The sequence below is a fragment of the Saccostrea cucullata genome, unplaced genomic scaffold, assembly GCF_032062105.1.
Source record: "Saccostrea cucullata isolate Sc308-1 unplaced genomic scaffold, CSIRO_AGI_Scuc_v1 ctg200, whole genome shotgun sequence".
Lineage (NCBI taxonomy): Eukaryota > Metazoa > Mollusca > Bivalvia > Ostreida > Ostreidae > Saccostrea > Saccostrea cuccullata.
Window position 1 is genome coordinate 199,902 of NW_026928357.1, and position 23,344 is coordinate 223,245.

The 23,344-nt window shown below is 34.3% G+C and overlaps 2 protein-coding genes across 4 annotated transcripts; one reads left to right on the forward strand and one right to left on the reverse strand.

Moving 5' to 3' along the window:
• The first annotated feature begins 5,054 nt into the window (after positions 1-5,054).
• Positions 5,055-14,004, forward strand: LOC134277322 (nuclear receptor ROR-alpha A-like). Of its 2 annotated transcripts, none has more exons than XM_062759654.1 (7): positions 5,055-5,187; positions 8,385-8,610; positions 11,440-11,584; positions 11,840-12,366; positions 12,705-12,933; positions 13,183-13,407; positions 13,645-14,004. In XM_062759654.1, the coding sequence occupies exons 2-7, from the start codon at positions 8,416-8,418 to the stop codon at positions 13,890-13,892; spliced, it is 1,569 nt and encodes a 522-aa protein (XP_062615638.1). In that variant the 5' UTR covers positions 5,055-5,187; positions 8,385-8,415; the 3' UTR covers positions 13,893-14,004. The 2 variants fall into 2 exon arrangements, with proteins under 2 accessions (XP_062615638.1, XP_062615639.1); XM_062759655.1 differs by lacking the exon at positions 5,055-5,187 and adding an exon at positions 5,946-6,137.
• A 538-nt stretch (positions 14,005-14,542) lies between these two features.
• LOC134277306 (uncharacterized) lies at positions 14,543-16,623 on the reverse strand. 2 transcript variants are annotated; one of them, XM_062759626.1, is made up of 3 exons: positions 16,360-16,623; positions 15,640-15,909; positions 14,543-15,357 (listed from the first exon to the last, which is right to left on the reverse strand). In XM_062759626.1, the coding sequence occupies exons 1-3, from the start codon at positions 16,595-16,597 to the stop codon at positions 14,591-14,593; spliced, it is 1,275 nt and encodes a 424-aa protein (XP_062615610.1). In that variant the 5' UTR covers positions 16,598-16,623; the 3' UTR covers positions 14,543-14,590. The 2 variants fall into 2 exon arrangements, with proteins under 2 accessions (XP_062615610.1, XP_062615609.1); XM_062759625.1 differs by having other exon boundaries at positions 14,543-15,360.
• Positions 16,624-23,344: the final 6,721 nt, after the last annotated feature.

The following is a 23,344-nucleotide window of genomic DNA, read 5'->3' on the forward strand; positions in this document are numbered from 1 at the left end:
GCTTTCCATGGTTTCTTTTCACTCCCATGTTTAATTGTCTATAAATTTGTATAACTGATCTAGGCATCTCAAACATGATGTCAAGCAGTGTTGATACATACTTCTCTTTCCAGCATCAGGTAATCTGAGTGTAGACACTTGGCTAGTGAACAAAAGCCCTGTAAGCCATCATTACAGTGCTTGTCCAAATAAGAATAATGGTCATTTACGTAAGCGCTTAACATTGTCATTTACGGCTTGCCGAAATGCTGTACCGTTCCATCACTTTGTGGATGGTACTTGTTGGATCGTGTTTTCTTTATATGAAAAACCTGGCACATCTCTTCAAAGAACAAACATTCTGTCGACCTTGAGAGTAAATTACTAATGGCACGCCGAACCTGGCAATCTTTCTTCAACAATAAGTCTTGCCACTGTCTTGGTATCCATATTCGGCACAGGGAAAGCTTCGGTCCATTTCGTAAAGTAGCCTAAACAACCAATATATATTTGTCGCAATCTCCTTCGTTGGAAGTTCTCTTAATATGTCTGTGGCAATCTGTCCATTGGTAAACCACTTTCAACTATATGTAATTCTATGGGTAATCTTCATTGTTCACAACTTCAAGTGCTATGTACATTCTGGTACACTGTGGTATCAGCTTGCAAAGCTAGCCAAAAGACCTCTTGCCTCATTCGAGCTTATTCCTTACTCACGCTAAGACTCTACAGCAGTTGTCTTAACATAAAATCATAACAGAACTTGAATATTGTCCGTCGTTGGCTACTTGGTACAAAAGCCTACAAGCGTTTGGCCTTCTTATTCTCCTCTACAAATCATCTATATATAGAAATATTATACTTTCAAGTAAATTAGTTGAATCTGATTGATCGAGAAACATTTGCTAAAAAACACTATTACCCGCTGAATAATGAAGCCACGCCCTCCAGCATAGCAACAGTCAACATTGCTTGACGACTGGTGGTATTCCAAAAAATAGCGACTGCGCAGAATTTATGCGCGCACGGTTCACTGTTATATGTATTTGTATAAAACATTCAATATAATATAATAAATATACAATGTATTTTATGAGTGTAACATTAGAAATGAAAATTTTCATCTTTTTCCCAGTTAGGATAAAAAATCACAGTAACGACATGGCACACGCCTCGGTTGACAATAAAGTTTTACAATTGGTGAAAATTTTTAATGTTACACTCAACTACATGCAATATTTATATAATAGCATTCTCTATAAAAAGTTTGGTCAACTGGGACGACAAAGAACGTACTACATATCCTTGACGACAGATCTCCTTGTTCTCGGGTCTTTTCTTTGTCTTTATCTTGCATGTCTTTCATCTATAACATTGGATCGACATAATCTTTCTTTGACCCACTGGCTTGAGCTATTGCTATCATTCAGCTTGTTTATTTTCAGATCTTTTTCCCAGTTGAATAAAAAATCACAGTAACTACATGGCACACGACTCAGTGCATGTACATGTATATTATGTGCATCTGCATTAGATTCCTGGTCAATGTTGTATGTCGAAATTATACGCACTAAAGATTTCCAACCAACATGCCAACTGTCCCTCTGAATTCTTAAATTTAAAAAGTCACATTAAGGAGCTATGGTCTGTGTGGACTGCAAAATTCTTACCATGGAGGTAATGCTTAAAATGTAGACATTTGTAGGCACTGGCAACTGTTTGACTGCAGCTCTTTTGTTTGGGTCAGTCGCTACATCTTCCACTGATACTGCATGCCCAAGGTAAGTCACCTTCTTGGCAAATAAGCAGCATTTCTTGGCTTTGAGTTTAAGACCTGCATTTTTCAGTCTGTCAAATACCGAGTACTTTTCTAAGGTTTACCAACATTTCCTCAAATGTCCTGCCTGTCACTAGCACGTCATCTAGGTAAACTAGACAATATTTCAGTTAAGACACTCGATTAGGCGCCTAAATGTTGCAGGAGCACAACATAAGCCAAATTGCATGACCTTAAACTGGAATAGTCCAATAGTAGCAATTAAACTCTGTCTTGTGTTTGTCGTCTGGCTTCATCTCTACCTGCTAATATCTTAAACAAAGATCTAGAGTAGAGAACCACGAACTGATCCAGTGACTTGTCTATTTTTGGAAGGGGTATGCATCTTTGATTGTACAGCTATATTTAATTACAGTAATCAATGCAAAATCTGAATTTCCGTATTTCTTTTTTGCTAACACAATAGGCGCTGACCATGGGCTGTTCGATCACACCTCATTCAAGCATCTCATTCAGCTGTTTATCAACCTCTGTAAAATAAGATTGTACTCTCCTTGGAGTTATTTTAATTGGGCGGTGGGTCCTAGTATTAATACAACTTATGTTTACAATGCTAAATCTTTTTCAGACTTTGCAAATAGATTGGTGTATTCAATAATTGATGAGCTTTCATTTTCTGCTTTCATGTCATGTGTGAAGATTCCTTGACCATAACATCCAAATCTTGTTTGTTAGATTTGTTCCACATATCCTCTTCTTGTGACTTAACCACTCTGATTTCACTGAGCTGTCCAGTTACCGTACTTGGGTAAACCTCTTTGGCTTCCTCACCAACATTAAGCAAATTGGTACCATCTCTTGAGATAAAACCATTTGTTATGTAGCCCGTTATGCATAAATTATCCCATGTTTTCCACTATCGTTGATGTCCCTGGCATACTATACTACTAGTACCTGGTATCTCCTTTATTTAACTGAAAAGAGTATGAATTGATTCAGTTATTGCGTGCATTAATGGAATTATTACTCTCCAGTGGTAAATTGTGTGCCTCAACTCATTCAAATATGGCTTCCTTGCATTAGTTCATTATCTTTATTTCTACTACATGTGTATCAACAATTGTATTTATTGTATTTTAGAATTATTCACATAAAGTTAAAACTTAAGCATAGTTTACAAATCGTGAAACTGTATTTATCAGATAATCTATGTTTTGCGATCGCAAATGATTGTTTTTGGTGTTAAGTATAGTTTACGGTTCTGAAACATAGATTATCGCGTTAACTATGGTTTACAAATGTAAAATATAGATTAACGTTGTTAACTATAGTTAACAGTCTGTAAACTATAGTTTACAACCGATAAACTTAGTTTATCGACTGTGAAACTCTGATTAGCTCATTTTTGTGAATTTAAAATTGGTGTGCTAATCATAGTTTCACAATTGATAAACTAGTTTTATCGACTGTAAACTATAGTTTACAAACCGTGAACAATAGTTTACAATTCGCTAAGTATAGTTTTTATCTGTAAAACTATATTTAACGGTTGTTAACTATAGTTTACGAATGATAATCTAAGTTTATCTGTCTGTAATAAAACATTAACAATAGATTTTGTTGATAAACATAGATTCACGTCTGTAAACTATAATTTACGATCGTTAACTATATAGTTAAGAGTTGTAAAGCATAGTTTACAATCTTGAAACTGTATTTATCAGATAATCTATGTTTTGCAATCGCAAATGATTGTTTTCGGTGTTAAGTATAGTTTACGATTGTGAAACATCTAGATTATCGCGTTAACTATAGTTTACAGATGTAAAATATAGATTAACGTCGTTAACTATAGTTTACAGTCCGTAAACTATAGTTTACAACCGATAAACCTAGTTTATCGACTGTGAAACTATGTTTTGCTCATTTTTGTGACTTTGGCGTGCCATAAGAATCACCTCCATCAATACATTTTCGTAATTTTTCCACTCAAATTAATTATTAGTCAAAGAAAATATTTATTGATTTAATGTGAATTAATTAAAACCTTAAATCAGTGGACAGCATAATACAAGAAAATACTTAGATAGCCTTTTTAATTATATAAATAATGATAAACAAGAATAGATATGGGTTACCCCATATCCAAAGATATTCGACTGTTAGATTTAATATGTTTAACAGTGTTTATAATGACGTTAATAAAAAAAAAACTGCACTGTCTAATTATGGAACTGTTGTAAATATCGTGATTCCATAGCATTACGGTCACCTAGTCTCCTAACAAACAGTACACATAGGCCTACATGTACCTGTAGCCTTGGTCTACACACGTGCAATGGAGCTGTCACACGCATCCAGCGAGCTCGGAGAAACACGTTTTGTTTTGCCGAGAAGTTACGGTGTCAGACAAAACTTTTCTTTTCTTAATTAGATCATATAAATACGAATTCTGATTAATAAAAATTATACAATCCCTGTTGAACTTTATATAGTTTGTTCTAACATTTGCATCTGCAACAACTTGTGTTTAAAATGGCCGGGTTGGGAAAATCAGGACCAGGTCGGAAAATTCTAAACTGAAAACATGGAAAACCTTTTTTGTTTTGAAAATAACTGAAATATACTAATATATTTGTCGCAGAAATTACTTACATTATTCAAGTTCTATATATAATGGTATGCTGAACTTCAACACGAACCCGAATCTCCAACCCATGCAGTTCTCGTTTTGCCACACATACCCTTCAGTTTACAAAGTGTACACACGAGCAGGCCAGGGATTGAAAATTCCGTCATTTAATAATACACACACAGAATGATTAATTTTTTCTTTAAGAACAAATTGTATGATAATTAACGGACTATAAACATGTACTTAATACAATTGTTGATATAGTATTATCAATTCATTGGTGAAAAGATATGAATCGAAGAATGACCTAATTATTCTCTGTTATCAAACACGTAAAAAAAAAAAAGGCTGAGGAGGGAGCGAGCGTAGGAATATTGATATTTTTTATTTGCATTTCGGGGGGAAAGTGACTTTCTAATGATATTTTGACGTTATTTTTGATTTCTTTAACGTATGACATACACAACTTTACTCTTATCATGAACAATAATGTTGTATCTACTTATCATGATGGAATTATTTTGGTCGGACCAATATGTGTGAGCTGCCGCTGAATACAGTTATATATCTTGCAAAGATAGTATGCATTGATCGAATATATAGAAAAAATAAAATATTCGAAACAACGGTCTGATCGGTAATTAGTCTAACCATGTCGTTAATAACTCGTACCAGTATTTGTCGTTCGTGTTAACCTGAATTACCTGTGATGTTTACATTTTTGAGAGTCAAAAAAAGGGCGTGCTTCCTCGGTGAATTTAGAGAGTACCTTGACATAATTATGTAATTAAACTGGGTAAGTAACATTACATAGTACTTTACTTGACTTCGTGTCCTCGTGAAAAACTTGATTTCACTCAACGGTATTTTGAACAAGGAATTTCGAAATTGAGAATTATTTCAATACCTTTACCATGTTTACTGAAGAAAAATAAAACAGTATGGGCCTAATTACTAGTTATCCCAATCATCAATATCATTTTTAAAAAAAAAAAATGTACAATCTATTAGTTTATTCCAATCCTTGATTGTCTTGTACTGTAATGTATCCTAGTTTTCGTATTTACTCTAAGATTTAGTTAACTTTCAAAAAGGTGATATGGGTTTGGACTACTGCATTTATAGTCTATTATTTTATACTATATATACAAACACATGAGTTATCAATTTATCAGTAATGAAAAACAGATTAAATCCTACGGAGCTGCGCTTTCAATACTACTATTATACTAACTGGTAGGATTCATGTCTATTTCTAATTTACTTTCAATTTTACTTTATTGATTAAATTTGCCGACTCCTGTGATAAAGGAAGACGTCGTTCTCATTCTTAACCCCTGTGTACTGTAGGTGACCTCAGCTCCGGTGGATTTCCGTACTATTCGGACATTCCTTGACCGTGATCAAATGGTGATCTATTAAAAAAAAATTCAAAAGTTTATATCTTATTTGAATGTAAATAATTTTCAAAGGAAAAGAAATGAAAGTGAAACCCAAAAGGGCGCATGGTAGTTTACAACACAATCTCTGGTCTCGCTATAAAAAATTTTATAACCAAAGCGAGTAAAATGGCATAGAGGAAATAGAGTTCTATTTATCGACCTGACCTAGTTATAGGACTTTTAAAGGACCTATATATTTCTAGTTATTGGACTAATGATGGAAAGGGGGATCGATGAATTAAATCATGGGTTGTGATTATTTTTCAACATGCTTATAGGAATATTATTGAAGCTCCGATTGAAGGTTTGATGTAAGTTTGTACATAATTATTTGTAATATTTTATTTTCGTATTCTTTCGATTTAATGCACTAAGTCTATCAAGTTTTTTTTCTCGATACATTTAAAATTGAATTCAAATTTCGAAACTTTAAGTGAACCCATGTACCTATACCTATACAAGTGGAACATTATCCTTGCATTTGTTTTGCTTTATATCTGGATTTGTTTGTTGGAAAATATTTGCTCATTAAAAGTATTACTCACTCAGATAAAATCGAATTAAAAAAGTAAAACTTTTGATTGAAAGTCACCAAACTGAACTAACAGCAATGGCTAAGATATACACACGTTTCATCCCATATTCATCTGGGAAGACCACAACTTTTTTAAATATTAATTTAAAAAAAAATGGGCCACAAAGATATTTGTTAAACTTGTAATACTGCGACCACACTAATCATAAGATTTTGAAATCTACACTAAGGCTTCCATGTGCACTTTTTTCTGGCCCAGTGGTTCTTAAGAAGAAGATAGATTTTTATATATTTCTATGTTTTATTCATTGAATTGGATCTACACTAGCAGGCATAAAGGCCCTCAAGAGGAGAAGATTTTCTCTCCATACATCATAATGATGAATCTACACAACCCCATTATGTAGCATTTCTGGCCCAAGATTTTCAAAGGTGCCATGAAAATATCAGTTTGTTTTGGTTTTCTTTGGGTGGAAATTTTTCAATTTATGTTATCCAAAACTACATGTACACATTGTATCTGTTTTTCTTTTTTTTTTTGTACATTATAGTGAAATATTTACAACCAAAAAGAGTTCTTGAGAAGTTTACGGACAGCTAGACGGACGGACGACGACGGACAAGATGTGATCAGAAAAGCTCACTTGAGCCTTCGGCTCAGGTGAGCTAAAAATAAAAGATATTTGTTAAACATTCAAAAACAAGAGATTCAAGGAACTTTTTTCTGGGCACATCATAAAGATAGTTTAAAATATATGTTTTATTCATATATATTGAACAGCAGGCATAAATGTAATACATCATAAAGAAATTGTTAAATAAATACTCCTCAGTTTGTTTTGGTTTTTTGGGGGGAGGAAATTTTCAATTTATGTAATCCAAAACTACATGTTTTTTTGTACATTATAGTGAAATATTTACAACCAAAAAGAGTTGATAAGCTGTACAGAACCTGGTATCGAGACCATAGACAACTGTATACTATATATTTCTCTGCAAGTAATAAATTGTTAAAAAATCACCCGCAATGTACCCGTATTCGAGTGTGTCGTTTCTTTTGTCACGGTTTAATATCTTTAATTTGAAAAAGTCTCATAAAGCTCTCCCTTAACTTACTTCTAGACAGCGGTTTGCATTGAAATAAATTGAAATTATGTTCTTCTCAAATAATCATGATTAGGCAAACGATAATTGAAAAACAAAAATCTGTAAAAATAATCACGATTAGTGATGCCCCGTTTGAAAAATAAATTCCTGGCTTCGAAATTAAGTAAGAAACTATGAAACTATGCTTAATATTAAACTGTACGAAGATATTATCGGGTTATTGAACTTATCTTGGTGAATATTGGCACGAGATTGCTGTACACATGCACGAGCTTGTGAGTGCACGTGCATGTGTACAGCCAACGAGTGACAATATTCACCAATATAAGAAAAAAAACTCCTTTATTACATGGCTAAAACATCTCACATTAACTCAATCTAAAAAAGTTAATAACCGCTATAGCATCATTGCCAATCTCCCATGCAGAGCTGTCGTTCGTTCCTCTCTGTCTCAGATGAGCCGATGGTAGAGAGTGCATCATTAACCCTGTAGCGCTATGATTTGCTTATTGAGGTTTTATAGTGGCTGATTTGAACTAACTAATTAATAAATAATTTCACCTTTGGGTGAAAAAACACATATTACCTACCTGTCGTTAATTTCCATGAATTTGCCTTTGAGAGTTGAACAGACGACATTTTGTGTTTACAACGGGGCGTTCGGTATTGAACGCTCGTATGCGGAATGTTTCGGGCAAACTCATTTACGTTTTGCAAACTCAACGTTCAATAAAACCCCAAGATATTGAAATAAACGCTAAAATTCTGTAGACTTTTGTAGTTTTTGTTATTATAGCCTTTTTTTAGCCATGTAATTATAAAATATATAAATCTTTCTTTTTAAAAAATTATTTTAAGGAAAAAAGTTCTACAACTTTAATCACTTGATAATGATTTTACATTATATAGTCTCACACCTCTGCCTGCTGAATGGTGATGTATGCATATAATGGAAACAACGAATACTGAAAAACCTCCCACAAGCATCGAAACCCAAGAGGGAACTAAAAAGAAGGGTCGGAAGAGGGAAAAATATATTCCGTCTTCTGAACCACTAGAGCTACCGTTCTGTCGCATCTGTGGTAAGAGAGCGTCGGGGATTCACTTTGGAGTATACAGTTGTGAGGCGTGCAAGGTATGAACAAGTTATTTTTTGCAATTCTATATTTTGTACAATTGAAACATATTAACTATCTTGCAACTTTGGAAAATGCATGTCAGTTTGTTAGATTAACTAGCTGTGAATTATAGAAATTTTATACTGACATCCCGGCCTTCTTTTGTCTTAAACTTGTGACCTTTTTTGGCATGGCTTTGTTAACGTTTCAGGATCGCTGTGTAATATCAGGTTTTTGTTTGTTTGTTTAATTTCCCTTCGAAAATAATTATTTCACTCATATTGAGACGCCACCACTTGCCAGAGGGGATTCAAATTTAGACCCGTGCTTGGTACTTTAATAGGTCTTAGAGCGTTTAGCACCTTCCAGCGGTACTTGATCTCGCACTACACGGTCTCGTTGGAATTTAAGAACCGGTTTCCATGTACCAAAGTGGGATTCGAACTAGTTACGTAAGCATCATCTTTACTCCGCTACTCAAGCGCAAAAGCTCTAACCATTGCGCCATGCATATGTGGCGACGTTCTGATAGACTAAGTGATCAGTGCCTCTCTGTGGAGGTCCTGTGACATGCTTCCTCGTTCCAACTGAAATTGATTGCGCATGCTCCTTCTCAGGGCTTCATGTCACGTATTCGTGACATACTCAATGTGTTGACTTCGTGTAAAAGACGTTTTTCACATCTCAAAGGACACCAAGAGTCTGTGCAAGAGCTGCCATCAGCTCTTAAGGAATACCGGTAATTGAACCTTTTTGTCCCCCGCTTGAAAAGTGGGGGATATTAATTTGGGTTTGTCCGTCCGTCCGTCCGTCCGTCTTTCTGTCTGTCTGTAACGCTTTCGTTTCCACACGATATCTCGAGAACCCTTTGAGCTTTTGCAATGAAATTTAGCATAGCAACTCCCTATGGACTAAAGAAGACCCCTATTGATTTTGAAGTCAAAAGGTCAAAGGTCAAGGTCATAAATAAGCAAATTCTGTCTGTTAAAACACTTTCGTTTCCACACGATATCTCTAGAACCATTTGAGCTATTGCAATGAAATTTTATATAACAACTCTCTGTGGCCTAATGAAGACCCCTATTGATTTTGAGGTCAAAAGGTCAAAGTTCAAGGTCGTAAATTTATACATTCTCTCTGTGTGTAATACTATTATTTCCGGGCGATATTTCAAGAAGATTTTGAGCTTATGCAATGTAATTTATATCAAAACTCCCTAGGACGTCTCTCGCCCCTCTCAAAGTGCCCCGCCCCGTTTGTTTTATTAGTATTTTTAGTATTAATTACATGTCGCTATTTTTAGCGCAGGGGCATGAGGAGAGTTATTGCGTATAAAACAGGTTCGCGGACTTTATGTTCTTATTACATCTATTAGAACTGTTTAATAAAGGCTAAATAAATCAAACACCATGGATTGTGTAAAATTTTGTGTGAGAACATGAATATATACATGTATGTGACTTCACTTCTGCATATACTTCGCACCTTGTATAGCGATTCCGTGGTCTCGTGGATATGTCTCTCGCTTCAAGTGTTAGAGGTCCCGGGATCGAATCTCGGTCAAACCTTTAATTTTTTTTTTTTTAAAATACTTTTTTTTTTTTACTAAATGATAGTATCCAGCATGTGAAATGAAAAATTTATGAGGTTATAAAATCATCATTACAGTGTGATAAAAATTCCATATAAAAAATCTTCTATACACATAATGAAGAATAAGCAATCAAATCTTTATATGCATATTGACATACATGTATTTTATTTGCTTCAGTATACATGTATACATTTAATAATTCTACAAATTCAGTCAGGGGGAGTCGACTTTTTCCCTAAGCGGGGGACACGAATTCTCTGAATTAGCTTGTTTCTTTAAAGATGAAACAAGAGAAACTCAGACTGTTTTGTAACAGTGCTCGCTATCTGGAACTTTTGAAGAAGAAATGTTTGCTATGATTAGGTAGAAGGGGTTTTAATCCTAAGGACATGTGGTTCCAAGAAGACGGAGCTACGCCTCACACAACTCAAAATGTAACTGACTGGCTACACGAAACATTCAATGGAAATTTTATCTCTTTCAAAATTGAACACATCTGGCCTCCTCATTCCCCAGATCTAAGCCCTCTGGATTTCATTTTGTGGGGATACCCCAACTGAAAGACAATGTGTACAAATCAGAGCTTGGATCCTTCGCAAATTTAAAATGTGAAATTCGGAGAGAAATCCAGAAGATGACCAACGAGACATGTGCTGCTGTCATAAGGAATTTTATGCAACGTCTCAACATAACTTCCCAGAAAGTACGTCATTTGGAGCACATCATGTAAAAGCTGTATCAAAGTTTAAAGCGACCTATTTTTTTCTTTTTAATGTCTATAAAATTATGTAGTCGCCTGCGTGGTGCAATGATTAGAGCGTCTGCTCTAGTGTCGCGAAGGAGTTGATCCTTACGTCGCGGGTTCGAATCCAGTTGTTGGACGTAGTGACTGGTCCTTCGGATGAGACCGTATAAACCGAGGTCCCGTGTCACAGTAGATGCTGACACGAAAAAGACCCCAATGACCTCAATGGCCGTATGTGCTGAGTATAGGAAAAAATTTGCAGCTCTCCACCGGCAAGTGCTATCGTCTCCACATGAGTAAAAAAATTCTCGAGATGGACGTTAAACATCACACAATCAATCAATCAATTAAATTATATAAAAAAAGGACAATATACATCATGATAACAATGTACATGTATTTGTTTTTATTCAATATTCGTGAAAGTGTGTTTTATTCAAACAAGAAATGGTATCATATATTCTGGGACACCCTGTATATAAGGACAATTTCAATGGCTATTTTCAGGCATTCTTTCGGCGATGTCTTCAGCGAACTACTCCATATAAATGTGACAAAGGGGGAGACTGTGTAATAGACGAACAACAGAAAGGCCTCAACTGCTCAGCATGTCGCCTCAAAAAGTGTCTGGATCTTGGCATGTCAAAAGAGGGTAGGAGATTTTAAATACTTTCACTACTGAGATTAAAAGCATCATTGCGTGTTGCTTCAGGGATGCTCACTCTTTCACTGCACCTGATCCCACTGATATTTTGGATGTCCGTGATTGCTCTACTTCTCTTTTGTATTGTTTAAAGGATTTTTGAGCTTAAATACTGTTCGTTATCTCCATATACTTCATACTTCAATATTTTAAAAGCACTAGAATTTATGCTAAAAACAATTCATTTAACTTTTAAATATCTAGGTATTCGTCAAGGACGTTATACAGTGGCAGAAAGAACAAACGTCATAATGGAAGTGAAGAAACTGCAGGAAAATGGTGTTTTACAGCATAAAAACAGGCAGAACAATTTATCTTCAGTTTCAAGTAACAGACATCCGGTTCTCTCGGAACACACATATGCTTCAGATTCTTCCCTTCACTTTTCTCCGGATGTTGCCCGAAGTGATGAGGTTTTTACTCCGCCAAATTGCTCTTCCTCGATCCCGCCAGGTTCCAGCCCATCCCCCTCTTGTTCGTCCATTTATTCAAACTGTTCTGTCGTTGTTGATGGTACTGCTTGTGTTATTGATTTTACCGAGGAGGTAAGCAGGCATGCCATCACACAGACCCCAATCGAACAAACGTTGTTTTGTGGATCGGCGCCCGTATCTGGTCAGCAGGAGGCAAAGCGGATCATGGAAAATATCATGGTTGGATACGGCGCACTTAAACCATTTGAGACGACGCTGAATGATCAGGAACTGGAAGAATTGTTCGAAGAAGGATATGTAAGTTGTTATTTTTCATATGGAAAACATTTTTCGTATATACCGGGTATATTTTTTTAAATGCAATATAAAAAATCTATATATCTATCATAAATTCTTAACATATTTTAATATAATTCTGGACAAAGAATGAGAAGAAATATTCAATACGTAACACAAAGTACCAGATAGTAATTCATCTTTGATTAAAATTTAAACATAATTTTATCCACCCTTTCTAGAGTTTTGGGAACTATTCTTTTTGAGAAATTAAGAACTCTTTTCCGAGAGGAGTTTAAGACTAAGGCCTTGGATATCCCGTTTGTTTAAAAGTTACGCATAATCTTTTTAAACTGTAGAAAAAATATAAAGAGAAGACTCGACTTTTTGGAGACATGAATTTCTTGCCAGCGGATGAATACACCGAGATCTACGAGAAAACAAATATGGACGTTGATGGGCGGCTGAAAATACTCCAAGATGGCCGCCGTGATATGGTCCGGATTGTCAGGGAATATGTACAGTTTACGCAAGGAGTTCCGGACTTCCGGGCTTTATCTCCAAAAGACCAGGCCACGCTTTTAAAAGGTACTCTTGTAGAATGTTTTAAATAAATGTATTAGTTACTCCCCCCCCCCCCCAAATCGATTTACATATTTTAGGCATTCAGTGGGTCTTTATTTGAATTTAAGACTAAATACATGCAGTTCTTTTGTGTTAATTCCTAAAACGAAACAAGCAAGAGCTACAATTGTCAGTTTAATGCAAAATAATACAGATGCCTATTATCATATATGTTTTCATATAGTGATCTTACTCTTGAACTTTATTTTTTAGCTTCCCGTTTTGAGTTTTTCGTCATTCTGCAGTACCGGTCTATTGATTTTGAGCGGGAAATTATAGTAACATACACTGGACAGGCCCGCCATTTTAGTGAAATCTGTGTTTATACGCCAATAGAGGTCTTCAGGAATTGGTTCGAATTCATGAAAAAAGTGAAAGAATTAAACTTTACCCCCGAGGAGCATGCGCTGGTTCTCGCTATATCTTTAACATTCCGAGGTGAATATTTTGAATGAAAAGAAAACATTAATTTGTAGGCATTTTTTGGCATATTTTTCTTGATAAACTTAATTATTTTGATTTGAAACTAGGTTCCTGGGGCAATATTGCATTAACCTTATATCTATAAGTATTAGATTCCCGAGATTTGTAAAATGACATAACGAAATTATTTATTTTTGCACCAACTATGTTGTACTTGAGCGTGAACATAGAAATCTTTTTCTTTCACCACAGACCGATGTTCTCTAGAAGAACCTGACAAAGTAGAGAAAATTCAGACTACGTTGATAGAGACTCTCGGAAATCTATTGGAGGAAACCCATGGAAATTCCGGAGGCAGGCGCCTTGCCAAAATAATGGACTTGTTTATCCGTCTTAGGGCTCTAGGAGAAGAGTACCTCCAGCTGTATAAAAACTTGTGTAAAGACAAATTCCTGATAAAGGTTATTCCGGAAATGCTTCAGTTTTTGTTTGATGAATAGTGCTAAGAAGTTGCACTGTTTGATATACTTTTATTTACGATGTAGCATATTTGAACGTTCTTAATTTGTACGTACACAGTTGATAAATAAGTAAACCATTCCATACCATTTACATGTTTTTTTTTAATCATTATTCAATACTTAACATGATATAATAATATGAGAAAAAGAAAAGATAGCCGTGAGTATCATATGCTCCACGAAAGCTGCATGTAGATATTCAGTGCATGTAAACTAGTATCTGAACGATAGTATTCGATGAGAGGCAAATGAAAAAGACCTGTCAGGATATTTTCTATGATGTTTTTTTTTTTTAAATTTCATGAACCTATTTCACATGTTTTTCTTTTGATTTTAAAACTTCATCAGGCCTTTTAAATATTTTAAGGTCAGACGACACCTTCCTAAAAAATATATAATTTTTCCTAAGAATTTTTCAATGAAGTATAGATACTAAAAGAAGTTTCCTTTCAAAAAATTAAGGTACCTTACAAGGCATTTGGACAAGATACCACAGGGTCATATTTCTTAAATAACCCTTATGCGTAATCTTCTGAATGACCTATATCACATTTTTTGGTTTACTTATATCTAAAAACATTTTGAAAACAATGTAGATATCAGAAGAGAATGACAAATATGAATAATTTCATAAATATGCATCTGTATGCAAATCTTTAATGACATATTTTCCGTTTCTATTCCGGAATTTTATAGACCTTTATCTTTTTTTCTGTATTAAAACAGACCCACAACTTTTTGTCGTTATGGAGGTGAAGAGCAAAAGCGTCTTTTGAGCCCGTAAGAATAAATGACTGAAACTTTCCATTTTGGTCAATCACATGGATCTTTGGTGTATTGTTACACACATATATACGGCCCTTCGAGTCCGTCACCACACCTCTGGGGATAGAAATATTGTAAGTGAAGCGATGCTTTCCGTCCTGATCAGTAACGACAACTCCTCCATACCAATCTGAAATAACGACGTCAGCGTTGCAGTTTTCCGTAATGTATCGAGGCCACGTGTACATTGGATTGTCGCTGCTGTCACGTTCTATCGTGCTCTGGTATTCCCCATCCTTGTTGTAACGTGAAATTTTGCCTATTCCCTTCTCTTCGTTTTGAAGTCCAATCAAAATATCACCGTTTCGATGGCTGGCATAAATGCTTCGAGCCTTCCATCCATCAACATTAGTTCCGGTGATGAAGTTAACGGACTTGTCCTCGGAGGTGTGTTTTTTGACGGATATTCCGGTCAGGTACACGAGGGAGCCATCCTGAGTTACTGAATGGGCCCCGAATGTGAATCTGAAGCGTTGGATTTCCTTGAGCTTATTCCCGGATTTATCTATGAAGACGACCTTGTTTTCATAGCTAATCCAAAAGTTTTCAGGAGGTTGGAACGCAATATGTCGAAAGCCTTCTATTCCAGAAACTGGCATTTCTTTTACGACTCCCGAGGCTCCTGAAAATTAACGTTAATATAAAAGAATAAATAACTTATAGTCCGTTTTCTGTTTAGAATTACAATTTTATCTTTTAACAATTTCAACTGAAAAAAAACTTTTCAGATATTACGTATGTGTCAATAAGAAATGTTATGACAAACTTTATGATTTTTTAAAATTATGTTCAAATCTATTACCGCGGTGAATTAATAATTTGCCCTGTATTCGTGGCTTTGTTGAGTCTAACCCGATTCGATTATATTCAGAGAATGTTGCGCCCGATCTAAAACACTTACCAGGCCCCTTGTTAGCGGGTATAGGTGGAGGTTTGTCAATGTTGAGAGACTTTTGAAAATCTGCCTCAATTTTGTTGTCGTTATCATCCTGGAGATGGTTGCGAATTTCCCTTACAAGTTCCTCGATTTTCTTTTCAAAAGGATACTTTCCAGAAAATTCAAAGAAAAGTTTGCTGCCAAGAATAAAGCCAAGCCACCCTTTAGCCTTATATCCCCTCTCCATTTTACATGGTATTATGTCTTTTTTAAGCTGCCTTGCATATTCTGCCTCTGAAAACAAAATAACAAATAAAAACTTTAAAATTCAGATAACTGATTTCTTTTGTTATTTAATACATAGGCATCCATGTAATATTACTATTATAAAAAAAAATCAAAAACGGAAATGACAGTCAATTTCGGGACATTCTGGAGCGAAAAGGGGTCGGTTGGTCAATGGGTTGGAACCTGGAGTATTTCTTACACTTAAAAAAATGTCTTTGACTCATAGGAAAAGCGACTTCTCCTAAAACAGTAAGGAAAGTCGTATATTTGTAGATAATTGACTTCAGACCCCCCCCCCCACACACACACTGTACAAAGTAGAAATTATCGGTTTTTTTAGATTAGGAAAGTCATTTTTTTGTTTTGCTAATGAAACATAAAATTGGATCTAACATGCTTCTGCCATCCCCTCACGGAAAAATCCTGGATCCACACCCTGAAAACGGAATATCTTACCCGCCTGGCAGTTTTCGCTTTCGTAGTACTTCTCGGAGAAACACATGAGAAAGATGGCGGAATTCTCCACTGCAGCACTCATGGCTTCTATCGTCGAGCCCGATATATTTTCTACATCGATCCAGCAGTTGATGCCATGTTTCTTCAGACTGTTTCGGATTTTTAGGACCGACTCTTGGTGTTCCCAATCGTAGCTGATCATGACGTCATGTTTTATAGAATCTTCAGATTCTGTCATGATTGTTCTTGTTAATGCAACTAATTCTCTACTCTGCAATTAAAGAAAATCAATATTACCGATATTGGACATTTACTGAATCCCTTTTGTTGATAGCAACCTGTAATAGCTAGTTACACTCGGATGGGTAGAAAACGTTCTCTATGCAACAGTGTATCGTAAACCATATGTTGCAGTTTTCCGACTGAAATTTTTACAATAAGAATTTTCAAACGATTATCATTGCTGCTATTAACTCTAACACAAATATTTCTTTTTACTTACTTTATAATTACGTCGAAATGATTATACCAGTTGTGGGTCAACGATCAAACATGGTGGATAACGTCCATTTATTTCAAAATGGAATTTAAATGTCCAGCAGAGTCATAGCAAGCAGAAACTTGACTGTTATGGCTTCTATATTGACGAGGTTGTTTATGTTTTGGATTAAATAAGTACAATTCATTAACCATAGTTCAATAAATAAATAAATGTACTCGGTATGTAAAGGAATTAACTACTCTGCAACTATTGCAGAAAAAATATCTCGCATAAACGGCTAATGTATTTTTATTGCAATGGTTACAATCGTTAAAACCCGTATTAACAAATTAAAGAGAGCATTTTATCTGGTTATTTATATAAATACATGTAAAAATATGCCACATAATTATAAAATCAAATAATGAAATTCAGATCGTTTATTAAATTGGTATACTAGTATACATGTATACATATACACATTGCTAAAGTATATACCGGTATTTATATATTTTGGAAACCAATTTTAATTTCATTTGAGCAGATCGAAGGATATATATTACAGAGTTACATTACCTCAGTCTTCATTTCAAGTAAGTCTTTACCTCTTTAAAAAAGTCTTTACCTCTACATATTCATTACCGCTACAAAAAATAAGTTTATACATTAACGCTACAATGTTTCCTTTAGCCAATGCCTAAATTCTTGTGCAAATGCGATATAAAGTACCACTGTTACATTAAAAGTTCAAATCTTAAGTTAAACTTATCTATAACTAGATAGTTATAAAAGATATGTTTGAACTTTACATTTAGATCTTAGGGCCTGTTTCCCCTGCTCAACCCCCCCCCCACCAAATAAAAAGACTTCAAGCGGGTTGTATTTCTTGTTCCACACTTACCGTAGGAGACGGATTTTGAGGACTTTTTCCAACACATCTCTACACACTGGATAAAAAAAACTTACAGTATATCGCCTATAGGCTAAATTGAATAGATCTACAATATAAAAGTGAGCGATTTATATGTCACGTGTATGAATGAATAGAACTCGGTTTCATTGTCCTCCATGACCATTAGATTCGTTTGTATCGGTGCTGACTGCTGAGTTTTAATCGCCAATCTTCTTACTTATCAGAAGCAACATTATCATTTCTTATTTTGCAATTAGTTGAGGAGATTGATTGATTGATTGTATGTTGTTTAACGTCCCTCTCGAGAATTTTTCACTCATATGGAGACGCTAGTTGAGGAGAGGAGTACTTCTAAATTTATTTACTTGAACTATTTAAACGGTCCTTACACTGATTTGAAAACCTTTTAAAATGGTCTATGCTGAAAATATGAAAATGGTAATAACTGTAAAATTTGTTCTTTATCACACAAAATCGCTAGGAACCAATAAATATTTGAGATGTGTGTTTGATATCTGAAAACACTAGCTTTTCAATGCTGTACAGTGGCTTCCAAAGAGGGCTAAAATACATAGGTATAATGCGATTGTAATAGAGGAAAAACTTTCCATATTCTTGTCAAGTGCAACCTTTTAGTAAGTGGTAAGTGCATGGATATTTATAATATGGATCATTTTATGGTTTTCGTAAACAGGCTTTAATATTAATTTTTTAATATATGGGTCAGTTTTATTTGTCACCCAACTATGATACCTTCCTTCCGATTTCTTGAATAAAGGTGTAATTTGCACCCATGTATACAAACTTAGTTGTATAAAAACTTCAATTTACTGTAGTTCCCCTGTATTGATTTGTAAATACGTTTATAAATCAATTCATCTACTCATTACTTTGAAAGTTTAAAACATATTTTTGATTGTTAATATGCGTATTTTTAAGCAATTATTTTTAATGCGTATTTTGAAACATTCATTGCAATTTTCTTTTTGTTAATGTGAATCTTATCTGGGATTCTGTTGTAAATCAGAAATGATAAACTGTAATCAATTGCATTAGCGAATATTGAATGACTTCAGCTTTTCTAGCGATCTATCATCAACTTACCTTAGGTACATGTATGTAGCAAATTACCATGATCACCTGCATATGGAATTTATGTTCCCTTGTTCATTCCACAAGTCAAAGCTTTTTTGTCAAATGAACGGTTTTAAAAGTGACAAACTATTAACAAATACAGCAAGTTGATGATCGAAGGATATCAACAGTCTGGTTTAAACTTACCTTTCGCAAATTGTATGACTGATGCAATTACTAATATCTTGTACATGTAAGCTAATACAATGTATCGGTCAATATAATCTCGAATTACGTTTTTTTTTTCAAATAAATTACATAAAAATAAAAATTTAAATCTGTATTGTTTAGTTTTTTTTCTGCTTGCCCTATCACATAATGGATGTGAACGAACGACAGGGGGTGTTTCTTCTTTTTATGATACCTGTTTCCTCTTCTGATATCTTATGGATTATATTACGTATTTGTATTGTACCAATGGACGTTTGAATTTGTTTATAATCTATAACAATAATATTTCATTGTTATGATATTGCAAGTCATGCAGTGATCGCAGAATAATTTTTTCGTATCTTTATATTTTTTGAAGCTCAAAAACACAGTTGTTACACAGAACTCATTAAAATGAAATATTGATGCAAACATCAATATAAATGATCCAGTTTTTGTTTAAATACTGTGATATATGTTTTTCATGATGAACAGATGTCACAAACGCATCATGTAAACTATATAATAAATCAACGGCTGCAAACATGCATACCACCCAAAAATTTACAATGAATTTGTTGGTTGGTTTGTTTTGGGCTTTTGCCTCAATCTCATCCGTAATTAGTACAAAAATGTCTACTCGATTGACACTGGGTCGACATGAAGATAAGACGTTATCGAAGGAGCTGTCTCAGTTGCATTTTCAGCTTTTCAACACGATTCAGAACAATACAGATGCGATAGAGGTATGGAAGATAAAAGAGTAGTAAAAAATATAAAGATTGTAGGATGAGTAATTTAATAGTTAAATTGTTCATAAATCGGTATTTTCTTGCCTACAATTGTTTAACTTATAATGATTGTGATATATTTTAAAGTCGGCGTATTTTGAAACCTACTGCACAACAAAGGGATGCAAATTTACCAAAAACCAGTGCAGCACAGACGTGCCAAAAGAAAGTCAAATACAGAAGGAATTGAATCAAATAAAGGGATATATTGAGAATGTTTGCAGGAAACCCATGCCAAAGAGTGAGCATTGCTATTTTAATAATATTAATTTCCTACTTAAAGTTTATAACATTGATCCAAACGGTCATTAAAACGTGTCGTACATGTATTTAACAGAATGCAAAAGGGGTTGGAAGAAGTACAAGGGACATTGCTATACACAGCCAAGTGTTCGTCTGAATTGGTATAGTGCTCAGGTTTGTGACCATTCGTAACCATATATTTTTGTTTTGCATCTTCAAACTTTTATGAATGGAGAGAATACGTACATGTATTGTTGCACACTTCCTTTGCAAAATTTCATAGTGATTAGAATTAAATGCAGCAATGTCATTTATATTTTCAAAGCCTAATACTTATGTTTGTATGTATTAAAAAACTATTAAATTCAGATGTTCTGCAGAAGACGGAATGCTCATTTAGCCAGAGTTGATGACAAATACGAAAATCACTGGCTTGCACATGCATTCCCTGAAAGTAAGTTATTAGACGTGATCTGAACTGAAAATTATAACTTTTTCCCTATATTACAAGTTCGATGCTACGAAGAAATGTACATTTCCTGGGATATACTTTACACAATAGATAATTTTTTTCCTCGATCGCACAAATGTTTAAAGATCAGAATTTACGAAGTTATTTTTGTATAATTATATAGTTTGGTTTCCATTACTCCAGCAAATGCTTTTTTCATTATCATTTCAACAATGAGGGAATATTTAGTACACATTTAATCACTTTAATTGTATTTCAGAAAATTGGTACATAGATTTCACTGATCTTGGCGATGAAGGTGCGTGGAAATCTTTCACTTTTGGTGATAGAGGGATGTACACAAACTGGATTCGAGGCAACCCTAGTAACTCTGACTCTGCTGAACACTGCGCAGAAATATATTGCGAAAATTTGGGATTATGGAATGATGTCCCTTGTCACTTCAAGCTAAAATTTGTTTGTGAATCTTTCGGTAATTTATCTTTATCAATAAGAACTAGTTTTCAGACCTGACTTGTACTGAAATTAGAATATCATTCTGTTATAGTTTGATCCAGGTATCTATATTTCACTTTCGTTTTGTTTTTCTTTCACAGGTATCTGAGAATGATCGACCTATTGTGAAATAAAATCTGTAATGAAATAAAGGAATACTTGTCTATGAAGTATTTTAATTTTCATTTTTCTGAGTTTTATTTGAAAAAAATTCAAGAAACTATTTTTTTTTAAATTAATGAATCAATTATCTTAAAAAAGTTGCATACTTTTTCTTATCGTGAGTAGAGAGGTAGAAAATTAGTGTCTTTATTTAAAATAGTAGTACACAGTTTTTCTGTTTAAATCCTTTCGGAACTAAACATTTGATAGAAAAAAAAATTCTGCGAAAAAAGTATATATTCATCAATTTAAAACGATCTTGTTATTTGCAAGTCATTTATTTAATTGAAGGAATACAGAAGTAGTGGATTTAACCTTCAAGAAGTCGGTATAATGGAGGTATAGATAAGTGTACAGCACAATTTACCAATAATGAAGTAAAAGTACTTGATGGCAATTGCTGTGTAAACGAAAATTAAACTGTCTTTGTAAACCATAATTAAATATCACTATACGTGTTGTATTTTTTTTTTTAAAAATGAACAATTAAGAAAAGAATATTAAGCATTATTCTAAGAAGTCCCACTTCAGTGTCGTAGTCATGCACTTCAAATTTTCTGATCAAAATTCTTGCATACAGTGTGCATTATTCATCTAAACTTTGAACTATAGGATGTTATATTAGATTATTTCAAAAAGAGTAAAAAAAAATTATATATAGATAATCAAGAATGTTCTGTTCCTATTTGTGTCCATACAGAAGCCGATTTCGAGGATTGATTGATTGAGTGTATGTTGTTATATTTACATTTCCAATGTCTTTGTCCGAGATAAAATTACCAATTGTAAATGTAATTGATTTCCTCATGAATGTTTTGGCGCGGTTCCAAAAAAACCACGTGCAAGGCGGAACAACACCTAGAGAGAAGCAGGCTTGGAGCCCGTGGATTGGCGGAATCAAAGCATGTAAATATAAGGAATAACTGTCAGATTTTTCGAATTCATGAAGATGATCAATGGATTGGCTTGTGTGATAATTTTATGCATAAACGCCTTCGTTTATGCAAATTATCACACAAGCCAATCCATTGATCACTTCATGAATTCGAAAAATAAGACAGTTATTCCTTAAATACGTCCCATTCAAGATTTTTTTTCACTCGTAAAGAGACTTCACCACAAAACCGCTGATGGACTTCAAATTAAGACCTATACTGGATACTTAGATCATTGAACAGTGATGGTTCCTATCGTGCCAACGCCTTCCGTGACACGGGACCTTGATCGGCTTTTAACTTTTTACCAGAAAGACCCAAACCTTTCAAGTCTAATGCAGGGGTAACAAGAGTATTGGTGTTAATGAAAGAAGAAAAACCTATTCAAAACGACAATTCAATCATTTAGTGCTTTTTTTTCGAAAATGTGGGAATTATGATCACAGCAATTGCAGTAAAAATATATAATCACCACAAACAGGTTAGATTTTTTAGCAACAAGAAAAAGATATCTTAATAAACATATATCAGTCAGTAAACAATACTAAGCATACTAGACATATCACCTGTACAAATGTCTTGAACAATGACTCTTCCATCAATGAAATGTACAATGACCTAAATATTTAATCAGCTGCATCCTATTTAAGATGATTTTTGTACAAACATAAACATAAGAAATAAAATGTCTTTTTTGTAGTAATTAACGTTGCAAAAGCTTACACCCAAATCTTTTTATTTTTTAATTTATGACAATGTGTACTATAGTATGACATTTTTTAAAATTACTTTAGTTTCTTCTCATATTATCCTTTTGTGTTATGAAATATATGGAGATAATGAACAGTATTCAAAATCAAAAGTCCATAAAACAATAGAAAATAGGAGCAGAGAAAACACGGACCTCCAAAACATTGGAGGTGGGGTCAGGTGCCATGAAGGAGTGGACATCCCCTCCCGACCGGTAACACCAACCGTGGGCTCCCTGTCACTATCAAAAACTAACGCACACATCGACAATTCCGTGTCAAATGTGAATAATAAATTATATTTGCTGACAAGGTAGAATTGACCGTAGAACTTTCGAAATGATGACTTTAAACGCATACGAGACTGCTGATATTCTTGTTTCATCAACTTGTCTGTCAATAATTTAGCACAATACAAAAACGATAGAGTTGAGTGATTCATATTGGTTTAACAGATGGG